Source organism: Myotis nattereri (assembly GCF_964212035.1).
Source record: "Myotis nattereri genome assembly, chromosome: 2".
Taxonomy (NCBI): domain Eukaryota; kingdom Metazoa; phylum Chordata; class Mammalia; order Chiroptera; family Vespertilionidae; genus Myotis; species Myotis nattereri.
Genome location: NC_138076.1, coordinates 82,042,482 through 82,066,367, shown reverse-complemented (window position 1 = coordinate 82,066,367; position 23,886 = coordinate 82,042,482). Strand labels below are relative to the sequence as shown.

The 23,886-nt window shown below is 40.4% G+C and overlaps 1 protein-coding gene across 1 annotated transcript in view; it reads right to left on the bottom strand.

Annotated features, from left to right (window-relative positions):
• Nucleotides 1–23,886, bottom strand: part of WBP4 (WW domain binding protein 4) — a gene marked incomplete at its 5' end in the record, with an annotated part of 33,122 nt that overhangs the window by 3,898 nt on the left and 5,338 nt on the right. Inside the window, 5 exon segments of the mRNA XM_081082537.1 lie at nt 7,389–7,567; nt 11,530–11,723; nt 13,879–13,954; nt 14,380–14,426; nt 17,622–17,789. Of these exon segments, the coding sequence (XP_080938663.1) occupies nt 7,389–7,567; nt 11,530–11,723; nt 13,879–13,954; nt 14,380–14,426; nt 17,622–17,789 (664 nt within the window).

Sequence of the window (23,886 nt, the reverse complement as noted above, 5' to 3'; positions counted from 1 at the left end):
TGTACATGGAAAACTCATAACTCAGAATAGTAGTTTTATAAATAAAATAATTCAGCAGCACAACGGGACACAAGCTTTTTCATACCATATTTACTAATTAAAGAAATAATAAGAAATGGATAAAATCCACAATTTAAAAATTAATTAATGTACTTAAAACACACTTACTAAGCATCTATTATGTGCTAGGCACTGTTTTTAGTTCTGGGGTTACATCAGTAAACCAACTAGACCAAGTGGCTACCTAGCTTACATTCAAGAAATGCAAATGTGAGACTTACATAGAGGCAGATACAAAAACTATAAAATCATACAAGATGACTTGAGTAAAAGGAGAGATACAACATTTTTGGATGGACAATGTAATACTGAATACATGCCAGTTTTTTCTGAGGGGGTCCAATGGAAGAGGAACTTTCAAAACTGCTAATAAAGTATAAATTTGTATGATACTCCTAATCTTTAAACAGCTATTCCATTCCTAGAAATAGTCAGTAATGTGCACAGAGTAATATCCTATATAATAAAACCTTAATATGAAAATTGACAGAACGACGGAACAACCGGTTGCTATGATGTGCACTGACCTCCAGGGGGCAGCTCCACCACCAGGGGGCAGATGCTCAACACAGGAGCTGGCCCCTGGTGGTTGGTGTGCTCCCATAGCTGGAGCACTGCTCAGCCAGAAGACGGGCTCACAGCTGGCGAGCACAGCAGCAAGCCAAGCAGTAAGGAGCGAGCAGGCGGGCGGTTAGGAGCAAGGGGTCCCAGATTGCAAGAGGGATGTCCGACTACCAGTTTAGGCCTAAATCAGCAGTCGGACATCCCCAAGGGGTCCTGGATTGCGAGAGGGCGCAGGCCGGGCTGAGAGACCCCCCCTCCCCCAAATTTCATGCATCAGGCCTCTAGTAGCTATATAATAATCAGAGTAAGTTATAAAAACAAAAAAATGTGGAAATAACCTAATGTCAGCAGAAAGAGAATGGCTGAGTAAAATCAATGCACATCTAAATGACTACATATTATGTGGCAATTTAAAATAACATTTATAAAATTTTAACAAAATAGGATATCTTATGCTTTTCTTCATTTAAAAAAGTCTTTTATAATAAACATGTATGTTATTTTTAGAGGAAAAAAATCCTTAAGAAATTGGGCTAATCTACTTAGGGAGTCAGACATAATCCATCACATACTAACCTGGCTTAGTGATTAAAATTTAACAAGAATGGCTTTAGAATATAGTTATCACAAGAAAAAAATACTCAAAATCTGAGATATCTCAACTTTGCAGAATAGTAGATATTGGTATAATAGGACCATCTTCTTATTGTAAGTCACTTAAGTCACTTAGGTCTGAAGTAATGTAGTTTATTATTTCTGCAACTTCAAAATACATAATTTACTTATGGTACCTGTATTAAATATGTATTAAATACACATTTCCCAATATTTAATATATACAATTTCAATGTTTCATAATAGTAACAATTATCTTACTTTAAATCATTTTTTGTTTTTCAGTTACAGTTGACATACATTAATTTCAGGTATACTACCCCAGTGATTAGACATTATATAACTTACTAAGTGATCATCTTGATGAATCTTGTACCCATCTGTCACCACAGTTATTAAAATATCACTGACTATTCCCTAGGCCAGTGATGGTGAACCTATGACACGCAAACTCATTTTTTTTGTTTTTTTCTTTGTTAAATGGCATTTAAATACATAAAATAAATAGCAAAACTGTAAGTTTTTGTTTTACTATAGTTGCAAATATCAAAAAACTTCTATATGTGACATGGCACCAGAGTTAAGTTAGGGTTTTTCAAAATGCTGACACACCAAGCTCAAAAGGTTCGCCATCGCTGTCCTAGGCTGTACTTTATATTCCCATGACTATTCTGTAATACCCATCTATATTTCTTTTTTTCTCAAAGGATTTAAAAATATATATTTTTATTGATTTCAGAGGGAGGGAGAGGGAGAGACAGAAACATCAATAAGAATCAATTGGCTGCCTCCTGCACGCCCTGTACTGGGGATCAAGCCTGCAACCTGGGCATGTGCCCTAACCAGGAATTGAATCTTGACCTGGTTCATGGAATGATGCTCAACCATTGAGCCATATTGGGCAGGCACGAATCTATACTTCTTAATCCCTTTATCTTTTTCACCCATCCCCACAACATCCTCCCATATGGCAATCATCAAAATGTTCTCTGTATCTGAGTCTGTTTCTGTTCATTTGTTTTTTAGATTCAATTGTTGCTAAGTATTTATGGCCATTTTATTATTCATTTTTTTTTAATCTTTTCTTCTTCTGAAAGAACACCTTTTTATAACATTTCATGTAATATTAGTTTGGTGGTGACGAACTCCTTTAGATTTCTCTTGTCTGGGAAGCTCTTTATCTGTCCTTTGATTCTAAATAACTTTGCTGGGTAATCTTGGCTGTATGTCCTTGCCTTTTCATCTCTTTGAATATTTCTTGCCAATCCCTTCTGGCCTCCAAGTGTCTGTTGAGAAGTCAGCTGACAGTCTTATGGGAGCTCGCTTGTAGTTAACTAGCTGCTTTTCAAATACTCTCTTTAACTTTTTGCATTTTATTTATGGTATGTCTTAAAGCGGGCCTCTTTGGGTTCATATTGTTTGGGACTCTGCACTTCCTGGACTTGTATGTCTATTTCCTTCACTATGTTAGGGAAATTTTCCACATTATTTTTTCACGTTTTCAGTTCCTTGCTCTCTCTCTCTCTCTTCTCCTGGCATCCTCTTGATGCAAATGTTGGTATGATTGAAGTTGTCCCAGAGGCTCCTTATACTATCCTCCTTTTTTGGGGGGATTCTTTTTCATTTTTGCAGTTCTGATTGGATGTTTTCTGCTTCCTTAGCTTCCAAATTTCTGCTTCATCTACTCCACTGTTGATACCTTGCAATGTATTCAATTAATTTCAATTAATGTATTCTTCATTTGTGACTGGTTCTTTTTTGTTTTCTAGTTGTTTTTGTTTCCTATCTCTTTGCTGAAGTTTTCACTAAGTTCATCTACTATTCCCCTAAGTCCATTGAGTATCCTTATAACCAGTGGTCTGAACTCTGCATCTATTAGATTATTTCCATTTTGTTTAGTTCTTTTTCTGGAGTTTTGTTCTTTCATTTGGGACACGTTTCTTTGTCTCCTATTTGGCTGCTCCCCTGTTTGTTTCTATGTATTAGATAGAGCTGGTATGTCTCCTGGGCTTGATAGAGTGGCCTCATAGAGTAGCTGTCCTGTGTGGTCCAGTGTGACACAGCCTCCATGTTCACCCAAGCTGGGCACTCTTATGGGCTGTGTACACCAAGCATGTTAAACTCGCAGCTTGCATGCGGCCCACAACAAGTATTTTTGCGGCCCAGTCAATATGATGGTATGTAAGAAATGTAATAAAAATTTTGTAACTTAATTTTTACAACATCCTGTTATACATCATCTACACTAATAAAAGAGAAAAATGGTAATTGGCGTACGGCGATACCGTTTTCATTGGCTAATCAGGGCTATATGCAAATTAACTGCCAACTAAGATTGGCAGTTAACTGCCAACAAGATGGTGGCTAATTTGCATATGTAGGCACAATGCAGGGAGGCGAAAGGGAAAGCAGGAAGAAGCCCCCTGCCACTGACAGTGATCTGAAACCCAGGGGGGAGCTAAGAGCTGGGGTGCAGGGCAAAGGCGGCCCTGGGGCCGCCTTTGCCCTGCCCCCCAGCCATGATCAGAGAATCAGGCGCCTTTGCCGCCCTGGCCAGTGATAGCAGGAAGTAGGGGTGGAGCCAGCGATGGGAGCTGGGCACGGTCGAAGCTGGCAGTCCCAGGAGCTAGGGGTCCCTTGCCTGGGCCTAAAGCGAAGCCCACGATTGCGGCGCCCCCCGCTGCCACTGCAGGTCCCCGCTGCCCGGGCCAGACGCCTAGGCCAGAGGCGTTAGGCCTGGGCAGGGGCGGAGCCTGCAACCGCGGGGAGCTGGGGTCACCTGCCCAGGCCTGACACCTCTGCCGGAGGCCTCAGGCCTGGTCAAGGGGCCGATCCGGTGATTGGTGATCGGAGGGTGATGAGGGTCAACTCCTCTGGCCGAGGCATCAGGCCTGGGTGGGGGGCGGAGCCGGGGATTGGGGGGATATGATGGTCCCCTTGCCCAGGCCTGAAGCCTAGGTCAGAGGCGTCAGGCTTGGGGGGGGGGGAGCAAGCGATCAGAGGGAGATGGGGGTCCCCTGCCCAGGCATGATTCCTGGGCCAGAGGCCTCAGGCCTGGGCGGGGGCCAGAGCCAGTGATCGGGGGAAGATGGGGGTCCCCTGTCCAAGCCTGACACCTCTGGCGGAGGCGTCAGGCCTGGGCAAGGGGCCGATCAGGCGATCAGAGGGTGATGGGGGTCAACGCCTGAGGGCTCCCAGTATGTGAGAGGGGGCAGGCTGGGCTGAGGGACACTCTCCCACCCCCCCTCCCCACACCCAGTGCACGAATTTCGTGCACCGGGCCCCTAGTCAATATAATAAAAGCCTAAGCAACCATTATGGGGAATGACCAGAACAACTGGTCGCCAAGTTGCGCACTGACACCAGGGGGCAGACGCTCAATGCAGGAGCTTTCACCCAATGGTCAGTGCGCTTCCACAGGGGGAGCGCTGCTCAGGTAGTGGTGGGAGCCTTTCCCACCTCTGTGGGAGCGCTAAGGAGCAGCAAGCTGAGTGGTAAGGAGCGAGCAGGCGGGCGGTAAGGAGTGAGGGTTCCCAGACTGGAGGGTGTAGGCCGGGCTGAGGGACCCCACCCCCTAGCGCACAAATTTTGTGCACTGGGCCTCTAGTTATTAATAATGAACTACAATGTTCACTAATGACTGTTTACTATAATTGTGTTGCATTTATTTCCCTTACACGCCTTATGCGCAAGCACACCATCTCTCCCCACTAAAACTAGCAGCGAGTATTTTAGCAGCTGATTGCCACGTCATTAGTCTTATACTGACTTGTTTGGTGTGTGCAACAGGAAATATTTTGCTTTGGGAGAGTAAGAAAAGTAGGTTTATTTGCATTACACTTATTAATTTGTGCAGTTATTCAGTGTCCGGTAAGTTAATGTTCAAGAAAAAAATATTACTCATTTATTTCAGCCCTTTGTATTTAGCATGTCTCTATTGAAATAAACCTACGTTTCTATGAAAATTGAAGCTTCTGTTTTTTTGTGGCCCACATAAACTTAAACCTTGTTTATTTGGCCTGTGTTAGCCTCTGAGTTTGACATGCTTGGTGTACACCCTCCTGTTGTAGTTGAGCACTGATTGCTGCTGACACATCAACAGGAGGGATTTATCCCTAGGCCTATCAGCTATAAGGACTGGCTGTGACCACCTTGGAGGATCAGCTGTGCATGCGCCCACCCCATGGAAGAAGACTTACTTCAGTAGGGCTCTGAAGCCTCTTGAGTATGCTGCTTGAATGTGTTTCTTGTGGAGGCAGCCGGGTGGTGCTTCAACATGGTCTGATGCTGTGCACCAGGTATGCTGGCTTAGGTGTCTCCCGGAAAGTGCAGGCAAAGGTCAGCTGCTGCCTGTGTTGTCCCCCAGGGCCATCAGCATGACTTAACAAAGTGATTCTTAGATAGCTGCTACTTGTGCTGGGCTTGGAGGTGCTGAAGTGAGGCCAATCTGCGAACCAAGGCTGGCTGCTGCTAGTGCTGGGCCTGTGGCAACTTTGCATGAGGTAAGGGGCACACAGATGCCAGATGCTGCTTGTTTGAGAAATTTTAGTAATGTCTGAAGTTATGAGCCAAGATAAGTTGTTCATAAGGAAAAGCCATTGCAAACGGCTTGGGTGGACCTACAATTTGGGTGGGCTTGGGTCTCAGGGATCAGGGTGACAGCCAGGTTGATGGAGACTCAGATATGGTGCCCGCCTACTGGATCTATGGTGGGAGGGCTCAGAAAAGGAACACCCTCCTGTTGCCACCATTCTACCAGCACTCTGTATGGGAGAAAGTTGCCTCTCGAGCTCTTGCCCTGACTGCAGACAATTCAGTTCCTCCCCTTATAACCCTGGTGCCTTTTGAGCAGCTGGCCCAGTGCTGGAGAAGTGAGTGAGCTGAGAAAGTCTGTGCACTGGCCCTTTAAGAGAAATGCCTGGGACTCCAGCAGCCCTCCAGCTCACTGAACCACAATCCCTACAGGTTTTTACAGCCAGACGTTATGATAATTTCTGTGTTACTGGAACCCAATTTCTCAAACAAGCAGCACCTGGTGGGCAGTCTGGTGTGGGACTGGAACCCCTCACTCCTCAGGGGGACCCCCACAGCTGAGATATCTCTCCCAATTTTTATCAGTGGGACCAGCCTTTCTGGGTGTCCACTCCTCCTACCAGTCTCAATGTGGCTTCATCATATCCTTATCTGTAGGACTTCTGTTCAGCTAGATTTCAGGCAGTTCTGAATGATGGTTGTTCTGCAGTTTAGTTGTAATTTTGATGTGGTTGTGGGAAGATTGGAGTACTACATTTACCTATGCCACTATGGTGACCGGAATCTATCCTAGTACCATTTTAATGATGTGTTACCCCTAAAGAATCATTTCTAATTAGAACAGGTATATAAAGTTCCAAAACTTGCATTACTTTTACCTGTGAAAAAAATTCAACCTTTTCATTAAAATATAATTTTAACATAAATAATTTCAAGTATCACTAGATTAGTCATCTTTCATTACCATTTCAAAGCAATGTTTTAGAGAATAACTGCTTAACTAATGTAATTAGAAGATTCTTTTTTTTCCCACCTGAAGATTTTTTTTAAGCAGTTAAGAAACACTAATCTGTGAAGCCGAAAGTGAGATCTTCCTTTCATTGTGTAAATGCTTCTAAGACAGTAACTGACTTGATCAAATAAGCTAGAAATATAAACCAGGTAACATCTCACCATGATCTTGTTCAATTGATAAAACTGTTGTTTTCTTAAACTGGCTTAAAAACTTTGTCATAAGCGATTTGAAAACAGCAACAGAACTTTTTTATTGCTTTTAGATGTATTATATGCAGCATTTGTTGACTATGCAGATATTTATTTCTCAGATAGAATAATAATCACGAGTGTGAGAATACTCATATGTGCATAATTGAGTTACTGTGTGAATGTGTGCTCAACAGAAATGTCATACTTTGGAAGAAATGAAAACAATCACTACCTTTTTAAAATAACCCAATTCATATTTTAAAATATTAGAAACAAAAACACTCTAGTAATAAAATAAATGAGCTATACATTTAATGAGTACTTTATCCTTCAAATAGTTGCTATAACTTATTGAAGTATTTGATATGAAATATTTGTAATAACAGTGGGATTACATTTCAGGTACTTACTGAGACTCAACTTCTTGTTTAATTTCTTTCCATTCTCCATATGGGTTTGATTTTTTGTGAGCTTTGGATTTTTCTTCATTTGAACCTGATGAATTCTGCTCTTGGATATTTGTTTCTTTCTGTTTTTCAGAAAGGAGGATCTTGCCTTCATTTACTTTATCACTATTTTTATTTTTTACCTGAAATGTCAAAGTCAAGAAATAAGGTACTACTAGGACAGAAACAAAATTTCTTTAATGTAATCTTATTATTGGTTTCTAAATAATAATACCAGTAACTCTCTTAACAGTTTATATTTGCACATAACACAACAAATGTACATAAAAAAGCTTTAATGGTCAATAAGGTTTTTTCATCACATCTAAAATATCACACCATAGCCAAAGCTGCTTTTTAAAACAGGACATGATCCTATTAATGCTCTACAATTAAAAACATACATTAGCTTTTTTTATCCTCTCTTTTCTTTTGTGTTTTATCACCTTACTTATATATCCAACATTGACCTTCCTTTATACTGTGCTCCTTTTGAGTTTACTGCCATGTCACTGGACCCCTTTACACCCACTATCTATTTAAAGAACTCCCTTAACCTATTCGTCTTAACTTTATGTTGACTACATTGCCAGAACTTTAGTGTCCTATACAACTGGAAGCTACGTGAAATTAGAAGACACACCCTGGAGGGACAAGCAGCTCCCATAGTTGTCCCTAGGTAGGGCTGGTGGTTTTATGGCACTCCTTCATCTGGGATAACAAGGTCCTGTGACCCAGTTTAGCAAGTAGACTATGGACTGGATTTCTTTGCAACTGCACAACTATGGGTGGCAGTCCTGGGATACTGTTTTGTTTACAATTCTTTGAATGGATATTAGCTCATTCCCTTATGCTATTGGTATCATAACACTAGGAGTCAGCACCTGCTTTCTCTTAGGATCTTGACTGCTTCTAAGCCCTAACTTTTTAGAAATAAAATATTTTTATTTTACTAAAAACAAAATATTTTGACTTTGATTCTCATGCAATAAATATCTCCTCTTCTGAGGCTCACAATACTGCCATCTATACAGTTCTCTTCCATTCCTCCTTATATGATCTAATGACCTCTGGCCACTACTCTATATTCACTGATGACTGTGCCAACTCTGACACCATGTTCTCTATTCAAACTCTTATTATCATTCTAGAACTTAAAAATTCCTTAGCCTCAGCTGAGCTTCAAAATCAATGATTTTGATCTTCACTATACAGGCATACCTCAGAGATACTGCAGGTTCAGTTCCAGACCACCGTAATAAAGTAAGTCTTGTACATATTTTTGCTGGTGGAGGATCTTGCCTTCAATTTGTAAAACGCGAAACATCTGTGAAGTGCAATAAAGCAAAGTGCAATAAAACGAGGTATGCCTGTATTTAGCAACCTAATGGTATACATGATAGGTTTATAAATAGTTTGTCCTTGTTTAACTGAATTTTGTAATATTTTGTTTGCTTGAAATTTTCTGTCCCAAGTTGAATGCAGGCTTACCTAAACTTGACTATAAACACTGTGAGATGGCTACTACTATAAGATCTTTGCTGCTGTTCCTCTACAAGTTAGATAGATCCTTTGCCCTAAGTTCCATCAAGAATTATGGGTAGGTAGAGAAATTTTAGGCAATGACAAGATTCTAGCTGTGGCCTCAAAGTACCCTTTCCAGAATCCTCGATATTCCTTTGCCTCTCAGACCAGCAATCTCAACCATGGATCAATGCTATGTATCTTGTTTACTTTGGCACCTGGGCTCCTGAGTGATTCTGGAAAGGTCATAAAAGCAAGAGGACTAGTAATCTATACTAATAAAAGGGTAATATGCTAGTTAGACCGGGAGACCTTCTGCACGTCCTTCTGGACAAAGCCATGGTGGCGGGGCCGAGGTAGAGGCAGTTAGGGATGATCAGGCCAGGAGGGGAGGGCAGTTGGGGTGATCAGGCCGGCAGGGGGGGGCCAGTTGGGGGCTAGCAGGCCGGCATGGGGGGTGGGGGGGTGGGCAGTTGGGGGCGATCAGGCCAACGGGGGTGAGGGGGGCAGCTGGGGGCAAGCAGGCCAGCGGGGACAGGCAGTTAAGGGCGAGAAGGCCAGTGAGGGGGAGCAGGCCGGTGAGTGGTTAGGAGCCAGCGGTCCCGGATTGCAAGAGGGATGTCTGACTGCCGGTTTAAGCCTGATCCCATAGGCAGTCCGACATCCCCCGAGGGGTCCTAGATTGGAGAGGGTTCAGGCTGGGCTGAGGAACACCCCTCCTCAAACCCCGCCACACCCGCCCCCCCCCCGCCCCTGTACACGAATTTTGTGCACGGGGCCACTAATACTGTATAAATCTGTTTTTACTTTCCTACCATGGCTAGGCACTCAGCCTATCAATCTTGGTTCATTTCCTCTCCCATTCCAGCTCCGTGACTATTTCAATTCATAAATGTTGTCAAGCTTTTCACAGCTCCTCACCCTCAGCAAGCAATCTTGATTTCTTTATGAATGAGTAAACTGAGACTAACTGGCATGACTCTTTCAATTTCCTCCTTGATACCAACTCATCCGCAGTCATACCGTAGTCATACCTTCTTAAAGAAAATGAAAACCTTATCGTCTTGCCGGGAGCCGGTCCATCCTTGCTGTTTCAAAGGACCTGGCATATATGGCATACTGTTCTTAAAATGTTTGCTCACCTTCTTGGCACTATGTGTTTTAACCAAGGTCTCCTCTCTGAGAAAGGTTGTTTCCCCAGGTAGGGATTTTCCCCTGAAGTTAGGGAGGGAATAAAACCTCTTAACTAAGTGCCAGGCGGGTAATTAATCACTTTAACTACGAACAATCATGCTTAAGCTACATAATCTTTACTCCCTGGAATGGAGATAAGAAACGCCCTAACCTTTGGAATAGAGATTGATAGGATTGGAATCAACTGGTATAAATACAGATGTAAGAAGACAGAACCTACACAGACAGAAGAACTTCGCTGGAAAGAACATGGCAAAAGATCCTGGACTGAACCTGACTACAGAAATTGGCAAGAGAACCTGACTAGAACCTGGTGACTGAACCTGGCTGAAGAACCTAGCGAGGGAACATGGCTACAGAACCTGGCTGGAGAACCTGGAGAACCTAGCAAGAGAACATGGACACAGAACCTGGCTGGAGATCCAAAGCAGAACCTCTCTGGAAATCCAGACCAGAACTTGGCTGGAGATCCTGGCTGGAGATCCTGGCTAGGCTGCTGATCAACTGAACTCCGTCTCCATGTCATTCCTTCTTCGCCGACTCCATCCACACCTTTGGGGACCCCTGGACCCGCTGGGGTTGGACCCCAGCATCGTCTTATATAAAATGAGTTTATTCCTTGTTCAAGACCAACCTATTTACCTATCCCTGTTGGTATTCCCTTTCTACCTCTTTTGGGGTCCTTCTCAACAAAAATATCACTACCATAATCTCTCATGATTAATATGTAGCCAACATCCTATCACCTAATTTCTACTTTCATTTTATATTCAAACTATACATACACACCACATAATGAAACATTTTTCATCCCCCTGTAATCTGCGTTCTGCCATCCAGAACTCCTGTGAAATTGCTAGAAGGGTATCCAGGACTTCATTACTGCAAAATTCAATGGACATTTTCCTTTTTCTAGGCCTAATTAATCCTGGATGCTCTCTATTCCTCTGGCTTCTGAGATAAATTCTACTGCTTCTTTGCACACCTTCCTAATCACTCTTTTCTCATTCTACCTGTGGGCTCCTCTTTCTCTGTCTGCCACTTAAATGTTTAATGTTCTCCAAGGTTATTTTTCTAGATTACTGCACCCATTCTGAAATTTAAATTACTACCAGTTTGTTAATGATACTCAACATTTGTAGCCTAGACATTCTGATTTGCATGTTCAGACAGCTCTCTCTCAATGACGCAGCTCAAGTTTAGGATGTCTAAAAATAAATTTACTGTCTTACTACCAAACAGGTAACAATAAATGGTACAGCTTTTTATCCAGTTTCCAAAATACAGGTCTTGGTTTTATGTCTATCTTTTACCAGAAAATGTAAGAAAGTCTGAAGTGCTTTTTATAAATTGATAAACTTTTATAAAGAGTAAATCCAGCACCTACCTTAAACTTTATTTTTAGCTTCGGTGTTTCTGTAGAGACCTCTACTTTTTGTTCTTCCTGTTCCCTATCAGAATCACTATGTGAATTTGATGATTTGGATTCTTCCAGGGCACCAAGTGACTTTTCATTGACTTTACTAGAAAGCAGATCGCCAGAATGTGGAATAAAATCATCAGGTTTTTCCCATCTGGATTCTATCCAACACATTAAAGTAGTCATGTTATTTGGTTACCAATTCAATTCAGAAGTAATTCTCAATATAATGCTTCCCGTCACTTATATTGTTAAATGACAACTCTGCATCTATTTTATGCCATCACTGGTCAAGAAAATAATAAATAAGAATTCTGTTAACTCTTACTCTTGTATCTTTCAGAAATTTATTTCAAACAACCTTGATTCACTAGATGTATCAACTACAGCCCTGATGGAAAGAGTCCTAAGAACTAGACCAGCCGTGGGCAAACTACGGCCCGCGGGCGATAAAACTAAAAAAAAAAAAAAGACCGTACCCTTTTATGTAATGATGTTTACTTTGAATTTATATTAGTTCACACAAACACTCCATCCATGCTTTTGTTCCGGCCCTCCAGTCCAGTTTAAGAACCCATTGTGGCCCTCGAGTCAAAAAGTTTGCCCACCCCTGAACTAGACAATACTTTCTAAGGATTTCCACAATTTAACTGACACTGATTTCAGGAAATGTATGTAATAATGAGCACACATCAGATTTCCTGGAACTTATTTACCACAAAGATTTCCTAGGATCTTTACAAAGAGAAATCACACTGTAAAAATCTAAATGAATATAATGTGTCATTTTTCTAGTAGGGAAAAAAACCTTGATTGAACTCTACTGCCACCTAGTGGCCTATTGGGCTTTTAGTAAAATGATAACATTTCTAATTATCTTGCAATCTATATTTTTAGTTTAATAAAAGGGAGCGGGATCCTAAAATTTATTGTCCAATTGGGAGAGCTTTAAGAGTGGAAAGGGCTCTATTAATAATCACACTGGTCTAGACATAAACTAAAACTTTTGAGGACAAATCAATACGTACAATCCCTTTTTAATATAGGATACTTTCAAGCACTAATAAAACATTACTGCCCGGCTGGTGTGGCTCAGTGGTTGAGTCTTGATCTATGAACCAGGAGGTCACGGTTCGATTCCCGGTCAGGGCATATGTCTGGGTTGCGGGCTCCATTCCCAGTGTGGGGCATGCAGGAGGCAGCCGATCGATGTTTCTCTCTCTTTCTCCCCTCCCTTTCTCTCTGAAATCAATAAAAACATTTTTTTAAAAATTACTTTTTTTTTGGTCTCTATTTTACATAAATAACAAAAGAATCTTCAGGAAATAAACAATAAATACTTTGTGTATATATATATAATAGATACCAGGCACTGTTCTGGGAATTTTATAGACACCTGACTCTCATGACCCCACAGAATAAGTGACTGTCTCTGTTTTACTTAAGAGGACCTATAGGCTCAACGACTTGCCCACAATCATATACCTGGTAAGGAAAGAAGTTGTGTGTTAAATTCAGCTCTTACTCTAGAGTTACATTATATATTCCTTAATCTCTATGAAGATTCAGTATCTCAACTGAGATAGAACCATTGCTATCATTGGGCAGGCTAGGTATCCATTTAAAGGTTAAAAGACCTTTTCTTTTCCTCCTACAAGATTTAATGCTATGCAGAAGGCTTTGGTTAGTATGAATTAAACAAAACACAAACTTGTCAAAGTTACACTGATATTATAGCTATTTTGATATTAACTGCAGAGAAATCAAGTACCATTACTAGAAAGGCAGTTTTATGAAATTAAATTTTTAATTTTAAAAATGTAATAATTAGTTAATAATTAGGCATATTTTGTAAATACTTATATAACTGGAACATTATTAAACTGATAAAAGTGAAAATTTGACAACCTCAGCCACTGCAAAAACACCATCAGTTTTGTTTTTGTTTTTTGAAAAAGGAAAAGGCAAATTGACTGATCTTTAAGGTACCTTCCAAGGTAATGATTATATTTCTAAAATAATCATAATAAAAATCAGTAATGGTAGAGAAAGTAAAAATGACTCAATTTTTAAAATTTATGAATGCAGTATCAATTGAGAATTACATAGCATAGTGCAGTATATTATATATGGAAATCCTTTTGTTTTTCCATGAGAATTAATGTTTTTCGAAATTACAAAAAATAATACATTTTATGAAAATATGCTTATCACTATATGTACTAAAATTTCCTAGTTTAGATGATTTATTAGCAGGCTAAGAAGCAGTTTCAGGTATAATTTTAGATTCTTAAGATGATCAAAGGTAATACTTACCTCCCGTTTCTGTATTATAATAATAGGTGTAACCATCTTCACTTAAACCTTCTACCCAAACAGCCTTCCCTCCTGTCTAATGAGACGAAAAAAACGGCATAGATGGAAAACAATGTAGTTATATATTAGATAACTAAGGCAGAATTAGCCACCCTTTCCTTTTCTCTCAAAACCTGGGAGTTAGCGGCAGGGGTACAGATCATGGCCAGAAAGCTTGGTTTATGCTCACCTCTGAAAGCTAGGAACAATTTTTCACAGATGGACAGGGGACATGTGAACGGCAACTAGTAATATTTACCCTGTACGGAGTTTTTGAATAGACATCACTTTTAACCTCTACCCAGCCTACTAATGAAAGGCTTATAGAAGAAAAGGAACAAAGAGTTTGGGGGAGGAGGGGCTTATTTGAAAGTAAATTTGCTTAATAAAATGCTGCCAAAACCCCAGAAGCCAATCACTTTAAAGAATAAATCAAAGACACTATTAATGTATTTCAGTTACCTTTTTTAAGTTTCCTTGAAATCCTTCAGGTTTCTCCCATTGAGATGCTTAAAACAAAAATACATTGCATTTATAAATCCTTTTGCTTTAAAAAAAGTTTCCAAAAAATTCACTTTGGCAAAAATTTATAAGCTATTCAATGTGTACAAAACACTAAGGTCTAGAGATAAAAACATAATTAAAAAATAAAAAGAACCAACATGCATCCAGTAGCATTGTGCGGAACAATCCATGTAAATGCTACACGACCAAGGAAGGACAGAATCATTACAAGTTACTGGTACTTCCACAGGAATTATTAGCGCCAGGTAGGTTTTCTCTTAAAAACTTCATGAAATTCAGGCTTGAAAAATCTGGAAGGAATGACATAGCCTTTTGACATCTTTGGAGGGGAGAGTGAGATATAGAACAAATGACTCAAAAGAGGAACAAGATGAAGTATGCAGGAATTAAAAATAAGTATGCTGAGAAAGAGTATATGAAGAAGGATGGTGAAAAAAGGAAGCAAGCAATAGACACTAGAAGGGAGAAAAGACATAATAGTTTCTATATAAATTTGAAAGACGTGTAATCCTTAGCATATAATAATCTATGATTCACTGCTAAACTACAACGTGCACTTCACTTACGGCTCAGTGAAAACTGACTCATTATTACTATTTCTATGTAGTTTGAAACTGATCATGGTTCTAAAGATCATACTACTACTACTACTACTACTTATAGTCCAAGGTTTTCTTCATGATTAATTTTCTGATCTCATTTCCTGCCTTCTAGTCTTAACTTTTTTTTCTCTGGCTTTCTTCTATCCATCCCTTTAATATATGTACTACCCACCATGTTACCTTTTGTTCTTTTTTTTTTTCTTGTGGTCTCACATACTCCTAAAAGTTAATGTATTATCTACACTCCCGGACTCAATTTATCTTCCTAACTCTAATTATGAATTAGAGTTGGGAGTTAGAAAAATTGCCACATGAATATGCTATAGATACCTCAACCTCAACATAACCAAATATGAATTAACCACCCCACTTAAACTTAGTATGTTTCCATATTTCATATCTCAGTAAAGGGAACCATCATTTTCTGAGTCCTCTATGATATGGCCCAAATCCATTTTTCCAGGCTCTTCTACCATGTTATCTTCAAAGAACCTTATGCTTTACCTCTACCAGATAACTATTTCCCAAACTTTCAAGCCTTCTTTATTTTAAAAATCCTCACCCAAAGGTTTCTTTAATTGAATTTTTAAAGGAGGGAGAAAGAGAAGGGAGAGAAAGAAACATCAATTGGTTGCCTCCTGTACACCCCTGACTGGGGATCGGACTGGAAACTTAGGTATGTGCCTGAATGGAAGTTGAACCTGCAATCACGTTTGGTTGCAAGGGACAATGCTCCAATCAACTGAGCCACCCGGTCGGGGCTCAAACCTTTATAGAGTCACTAGAGGCCCAATGCATGAAATTCATGCACGAGGAGGCCTTCGCAGCCCCAGCTTTGTCCGTAAGGTCATTCCGCTGTTCGGCTGTTTGGTCAATTTGCATATTATGCTTTTATTATTATAGATATTGTGCTATCTATGTGGAATACCTGCTGTAGCCTCATAATAAGCTACTGCAATCTTTTTCAATCAAAATACCAATGGAGCCCTAACTGGTTTGGCTCAGTGGATATAGCGTCGGCTTGTGGACTGAAGGGTCACAGGTTCGATTCCGGTCAAGGGCATGTACCTTGGTTGTGAGCACATCCCCAATATGGGGTGTGCAGGAGGCAGCTGATCGATATTTCTCTCATCGATGTTTCTAACTCTCTATTCCTCTCCCTTCCTCTCTGTAAAAAAAATTCAGTAAAATATATTAAAAGAAAATACCAATGGAGTATCTGCACAATGCCAGGCACACTGCGTTAAGTGCTAGGAATACAAATGGTATGATGACATCATTCCTGACATCCTCATTTTAACTTGTAGATCAGCTCATAAGTAATTTCAGTGGTAATCTCTCAGATCCACATAATCACAATTAATTCCTATTCTGGCTCTCATATAATCTTAATCACATCTTTCTTACATTATAGCTCTTTAAAATTCTTCCTTGTATCTCACTTGTTTATTTCTGGTACTAAATTTTATGGTTTTGAAGAGTAAATGTATAACAAATTCATTTATTTATGCCAGATTTACATGGAATAAAAATACCAAATATATTTCATTTTAAAGAAAAAATAAAAAGATGTTTTTGATAGTTTTATTAAGAAACTAGAGGCCCAGTGCATGAATTCATGCATGGGTGGGATCCCTCTGGGTGGCCTGCAGGGATTGGGCAGAAACCCGCATTCCAACGCCGCCTACGGCTCCTACCTGCCGCTCCCACTCACCCTGGCCCCACTGTGCCTGCCTCGGGCTCGCGCCCAATCAGTCCCATGAGCCCTGTGTCTGGCACCCTCCCAAGGGGAGTGGCCTGCGAGATAGGGCCGGGGAGGGACCATGGGAGGGCTCCAGGGCGTGTCCGGCTCATCTCACTCAGTCCTGATCAGCCGGACCCCAGATGCTCCTACTGGTTGGAGCATCTGCCCCCTGGTGGTCAGTGCACGTAATAGCAACTGGTTGACCAGTTGACTGTCTGCCCCCTGGTGGTCAGTGCACATCACAGTGAGCTGTTGAACAGCCTTAGCATATCATTAGCATATTAAGTTTGATTGGTTGTTCGGTTGTTCTGCTGTTCGGTCTATTGGCATATTACCCTTTTATTATGTAGGATACCATTGTGCATTTTATTAGAAATTGATATCCAAAACATTCATAGGGAGGGGTAATTTACTAAGTCAATCAAGATAGCTACACAAAAAAGAAATCAGTTTCTGGTTCTCAGTATGCTCTTGGATAGAAAATCTCCTCCACAGAATAAAACTCCTGCAATTTGTGAAGTGGATCTGAAATACCTTTATTCCACATGAAATGCTTTATTTACATGTAGCTCATTGTTTTAGAAGGTTCTATTGAAAAAATATAAAGCTTTAATTTGTAAGGAACCCAATATTAAGGCTTTAACTAACTAAGACACTGAGTCACTCTGAGAAGGGTACCTTTTTAAAGGGCACATAATTTTTTTACTATTTAGTGGCAAAAATGTGTAGTTATAGTATTTCACTGTTTAAATATTCCAATATTAACTAGATGTCTAAAGACAAAATAAACTGTCAGTTATCATTCTCCGCAGCTCTATGAACATGTGACTTACCTCCAGTGATAAGATCATAATAGTAATGGTAACCCTCAGAGGTTATGCCTTCTACCCATCTGCCCTTTGAAGGGTCTTTTTTCTTTTTCTTCTTTTCTTTCTGCTGATTTGATGCAGAGATGGGTGGGACAGTGCTGGTTTTTGGTGATATGCTTGGCTCTGAAATTTCTAGAGGAAAGATGAGAGAAGGGTGAAGTAGACAATACAACCCCTGCACCCGATAAAACATAAATAATATTATTAAAATAAAAAACCTGCTAAGATTCTTTTGGGAACTTGACACATCATTATAAAGCTTATATGGAAAACTAAACATGCACCAATATCCAGGGGAATTACAAAATAGAAGTGAAAGAGGAATCTAGTACTATCAGGTATTAAAATTTATTCTATAACTATGGTAAAAAAGACAGTATACAACTGATCCAGGGATAGGGAAATAAATGACTGAAACAGAACAGTACAGAAATAGATCCAACTGCAAGATTCCTGGTGTTTCCTATTATAGGGGAAGAGAGATCATTTAATAAATGATGTTGGACTGACTGGCTAATTATTTGGAAAAAAGTTAAGCTGTTCACCTCTCCTCAGTATCTCTCATGTTTTTATATCAATATAAATTTCAGATGAAAGATATTAAAAACAAAACAAAAACAAAAACAAAAACCCCTGCCCTAGCTGGTTTGGCTCAGTGGATAGAGCATAGCCTGCGGACTGAAGGGTCCCAGGTTTGATTCCAGTCAAGGGCACATGCCCATGTTGTGGGCTCGATCCCCAGCAGGGGGCATTCAGGAGGCAGCCAATCAATGATTCTCTCTCATCATTGATGTTTCTTTCTCTCTCTCCCCCTCCCTTCCTCTCTGAAAGCAATAAAAATATACTTAAAAAAAACCCACAAAGTAAAATAATGTTAAATTTAACTACATACAAATTAGAATTATTGCATATGGCAAAAAACAAAAACAAACATATACACAGGAAAAACAAATGACAAATATTTATAACAAATATGACAGAGGATTAATGTTCCTAACAAAAATCCCTTACAAATCCAATACTGTAACAGAAAAATGGGCAAAAAATATAGAGGTAATTCAGAAAATTAACATTTACCTTCACTAATATTCAAAGAAATGTAATTTTTTTGGTATTAGATCAATAAGTACTGAAAAGAATGACTAAATCCAGTGTTGGTCTGTCTAATCTATGGGTATGAAAAAACAGGCAGTTTTTATGGTTTTACTTTTTTCTAAAGATTAGCCAGTCATTCCCAACATCAATTAATAAATTAACTTTATTTCTAGCAAAAGTATTAATCTTGGAGACATTGCTGGAGTATTAACTACCAATCTACAAAATATATTCAGGCTTGGTTTTGGCAATCTTACTTCTAGAAAGTAAACTTACAGGGATAAATGCAAAAACACTCACACATACGGAAGCTCACTGAAGCATTCTAACAATGAAAAACTCTATGCAACCTAAATGTCATCAGGAAAGAAATGAAATAATTGGTGGCATTTTTATGGCATTTTATACCCTTTATTAAACACTGTTACAAGTGTCACGCTTTTAATAAGCAATTTATACTATTATATTACTTTATTACTTAATTTTATTTTATTATTTTATTTTAATTTTTTAAATATATTTTATTGATTTTTTTACAGAGAAGAAGGGAGAGGCATAGAGAGTGAGAAACATCGATGAGCTGCCTCCTGCACACCCACTACTGGGGAAGTGCCTGCAACCAAGGTACATGCCCTTGACTGGAATCGAACCTGGGACCCTTCAGTCCGCAGGCCGATGCTCTATCCACTGAGCAAAACCGGTTAGGGCTTATTACTTAAATTTTAATAAAAACTGAAGGTTGTACAGCTAACAAGAGATAATTCTGGTTGAAACCTGTGCTTCTAACCACTCTGTATATCCTTAGTTATTCAAAAGAAAAGATGTACTTGACATAGTGTAAGAAAAAAATAAAACAATATCCAAATAGACCATAACATAAAATGTATAACTTTATTTTAAAAGTTCTTTATACTGAATTGTTGTACTTTTAATAAAGGAATATATATCTCATTTAGGAAAATGCTACAAAAATTATGAATTCTCCCAAGGCATATATTTGATGAGATGACTACTACTCTTTAATTCTGCAGGAATGCCAACATCTTTTTTTTAATTTTGTTTTATTGCTTAAAATATTACAAAGAGTAGTTCATATGTCTCTTTTTTTTTCCCCCCTTGACCTTCCCCCAGCCTCCCCTACCCCACAGGGACTTGTGTCCAATGGTTATGCTTATATGCATGCATACAAGTCCTTCGGTTGATCTCTTAACCCGCCTCCCCCCCCCCCCCACAAGCCCTCCCCGGCCTTCCCGATGCCAACATCTTTTCTCCCTTATAAACACCTTATACATCTTATAAACATGTAGCTTTATCTTTGTAAAATAATGCTTTCCCCATTTTAACTAGCAATATCCAGGATAATATTTTTAAAGTCTGGTTATAACTGTTTTTATTTGATGAGGGCAATGTCAATTAATTAACTGCTATTCTGTTTAAAAACTTAACTGAAAGCAGTTTTTATTAGGGTAAAAATACCAATCCATGCCGACGACCACACCATTATGTAAGATCAACAACTGTGACTTGCAATATGCCTGGTTTAAGGACAATGGATATGTCATGGAAAAAAAGTTCCCCACTTAAAGCCTAAATTTAATAACAAGATAGATGAATGCTTTAAAAAAATCTTTTTATATTTTTTTATTGATTTTAGGGAGGAAGGGAGAGGGAGACAGAAACATCAATGACATAAAATCATTGATCAGCTGCTTCCTATATGCCCCCTACTGGGCACAGAGCCCCCAACCTAGGCATCTGTGCCGACTGGAATCAAACTGTGATTTCCTGGTCCATAGGTCGATGCTCAACCCGAGCCACGCTGGCCGGGCTGGATAAATGCTTTTTATCTGGAACTGAGTATCTTCAAACCCTCAAATTATTTACTTTGTGGCTGGCAAAGATGTGATGAAAAGGAAACCCTTATACACTCTTGGTGTGACTGAAAATTGGTCTAATCACTATGGAAAACAATATGGAAGTTCTTCAAAAAAATAAAAAATAAAAACAGGATCTCCAAGAGATATATGCACTCCTGCGTTTATTGCAGTATTACTCACAATAACCAAAATGTGGAAACCTAAATGCCCATCAACAGATGAATGAATTAAAAAACATGTAGTATGGAATAGTATTCAAGCATGGAAAAGGAGGATATCCTGCAATTTGTGACAACATGAATGGACCCTCAGCACACTGTGTTAAGTAAGATAAGTCAGAAAGAAAGACAAGTTTCTGTCTATCTCCTTTGTGGTATCTTAAAAACGTCAAATGTAGCCCTTGTTGGTGTGGCTCTCTGGCTACAGCAGCAGAATAAATAAACAACAGAATAAATAAATAGTCAAACTTATAAAAAACAGAGAGTAAAATGGTGGTTACCAGGAAATGGGGGGGGAGGGGGTGGGAGAGTAAGACTGCTGCTGTTTAAGGATACAAACTTGCAATGAGTAGTAAATAATCCACAGAGCTCTAATGCAGAGGTCACCAACCTTTCTGACTTCACAGACCACCAGTGGTCAGCGGACCACCAGTTGGTGACGGCTACAATGCACAGAGCAGTGATTTTCAACCTGTGTGCCCAAAGAATTTTTCAAACATGCAAAACCTGACCTCTTTGCCCTTAGAGTGCCAAATAAAAAAATGACAACAGCCAACACAGTAACTGTCTGGTGTAAGTGAATCAAAATTATACCTATGGTTTTTGTCAGGTTGACAAAATAATAGAATATATTTTTGGTGTGCTGCAGTATTTTAGTAATTAGTTTATGTGTGCCATGAGCTAAAAACAGTTGAAAATTGCCGGCATAGAGTCATAAATATAGATAAAAATATTGTACTACAATTAAGTAATGCGATAAATATCACTACAATGGCACTCTATACAATAAAAGGCTTATATGCAAATTGTCCCCTTGACTGGGAGTTTGACCAGGGATTGGGGCTGGCTGGCCAACAGACCGCGGCCCATTCCCCCGATCAGGTCCTGCCAAGTGCCCGTGGCCCCTCCCATGCCCAACCTCCCCATCAGGGGCGGGGCTGGCCAGACAATTTCCCGTAGCCCCTCCCCCTGACCCCACCCAGCCTCGATTGGCCCCTGCAACCCCGACTGGGAGTGGGGCCAGCTGGACCCCACTGTGCATGAATTCGTGCACTGGGCGTCTAGTGGGACTATGATATACTAGAGCAGTGATGGCAAACCTTTTGAGCTCGGCGTGTCAGCATTTTGAAAAACCCTAACTTAACTCTGGTGCCGTGTCACATATAGAAATTTTTTGATATTTGCAACCATAGTAAAACAAAGACTTTTATTTTTGATATTTATTTTATATATTTAAATGCCATTTAACAAAGAACAATCAACCAAAAAAATGAGTTCGTGTGTCACCTCTGACACGCATGTCATAGGTTCGCCATCACTGTACTAGAGGCCCGGTGCACAAAATTTGTGCACGGGTAGGGTCTCTAGGCCTGGCCAGTCATCAGGGCTGATCAGGGCCTTCCTTCCTTTCCCCAACTGCCAGCCAGTGTCTTCCTTCCTCCGGCTGCCAGCCGGGGCCTTCCTTCGTTCGGCACTGCCCCCTGGTGGTCAGCGCACATCATAACGAGTGGTCGAACTCCCGGTCGGTTGAACTCCCGAGGGGACAATTTGCAAATTAGCCTTTTATTATATGGGATTAGTATCACAGTAACACATTGTACACCTTAAATTTATACAATGTTTGTCAAATATACTCAATGAAAAAGTAAAAAGAAAAAAGTAATCTACTTTCTAGCAATAACCCATTAATGCTAATATATAAAAACCCTGAGTCTGTCACAACCGGAGGCCAACCGTAAGTCAGTCTTACAGTCAGCGCTGGGATGCCATGGCAACCCAGCACTGACTGCTGTGGCTGCAGGCGTGGTGACCCAGCACTGACCGCTGAGGGGGCTGTGAATCAGGCCTGGAGAGAGGCCTGAGAAGCAAGGTCTGATCCATAGCCTCTGTGGCAGCTGTTGATCAGCATTTGCCTCTCTCTTTCTCTCCAGCAGCCATGCCTCCATTTCTCTCCAGGCTGTTGATCAGGCCCTGTTGATAGGCCCAGAGACGCTGACAGGCATAGAAACTGACCAATCAGAACCAAATCGGGGTGAAGTGTGAGGAGCCAATGGCAGTCTAGGAGGCAGAGCTTTTGACGCTGACTGGCACAGAAACCGACCAATCAGAACCAAATTGGGCAGCAGAGGAGGGCAGTTGGGAGCAAGATCAGGCTGGCAGGGGAGGGCAGTTGGGGGTGACCATGCCGGCAGGGGAGGGCAGGTGGGGGCGATTGAGCTGGCAGGAGAGCAGTTAGGTGTTAATCAGGCCAGTAGAGGAGTGGTTAGCAGCGGTTCTCAACCTATGGGTCGTGACCCCTTTGGCGGTCAAACGACCCTTTCACAAGGGTCGCCTGAGACCATCCTGCATATCAGATATTTACATTACGATTCATAACAGTAGCAACATTACAGTTATGAAGTAGCAACGAAAGTAATTTTATGGTTGGGTCACAACATGAGGAACTGTATTTAAAGGGCCAGAAGGTTGAGAACCACTGGGTTAGGGGGTGATCAGGCTGGCAGGCAGAAGCGGTTAGGGGCAATCAGGCAGGCGAGTGGTTAGGAGCCAGCAGTCCCGGATTGTGAGAGGGATGTCTGACTGTTGGTTTAGGCCCGATCCCACAGGGATCGGCAGTCAGACATCCCCCGAGGGGTCCCAGATTGGAGAGGGTACAGGCTGGGCGAGGGACCACCCCCTCCCCCAGTGCACGAATTTTGTGCACCGGGCCTCTAATTCACTGTAATTCAACCATATAAATAAACACGATTCAGTTTTTACCATATGGATAAAGTAAACTGTAGTTATGCAATACCTATTTTTTAATAAATAATTCTTTTAGCCAAATAATTAGAATACCTAGAAAACTCAAATGTCTCTGAAATGAACCACTGACCTAGGATAACTAGGACTAGGTAACCACCCAGGTAGTATGGCTGTTGTGAATGGAGGTGTTAAAATCTGAAGCTTTAAAAGCAACACAAAAGTGTATAAGCAAACTTCCATAATCTAAACAGGGCTATGATGCATAGGAAAAACACTAATAGTATATACTCTGAG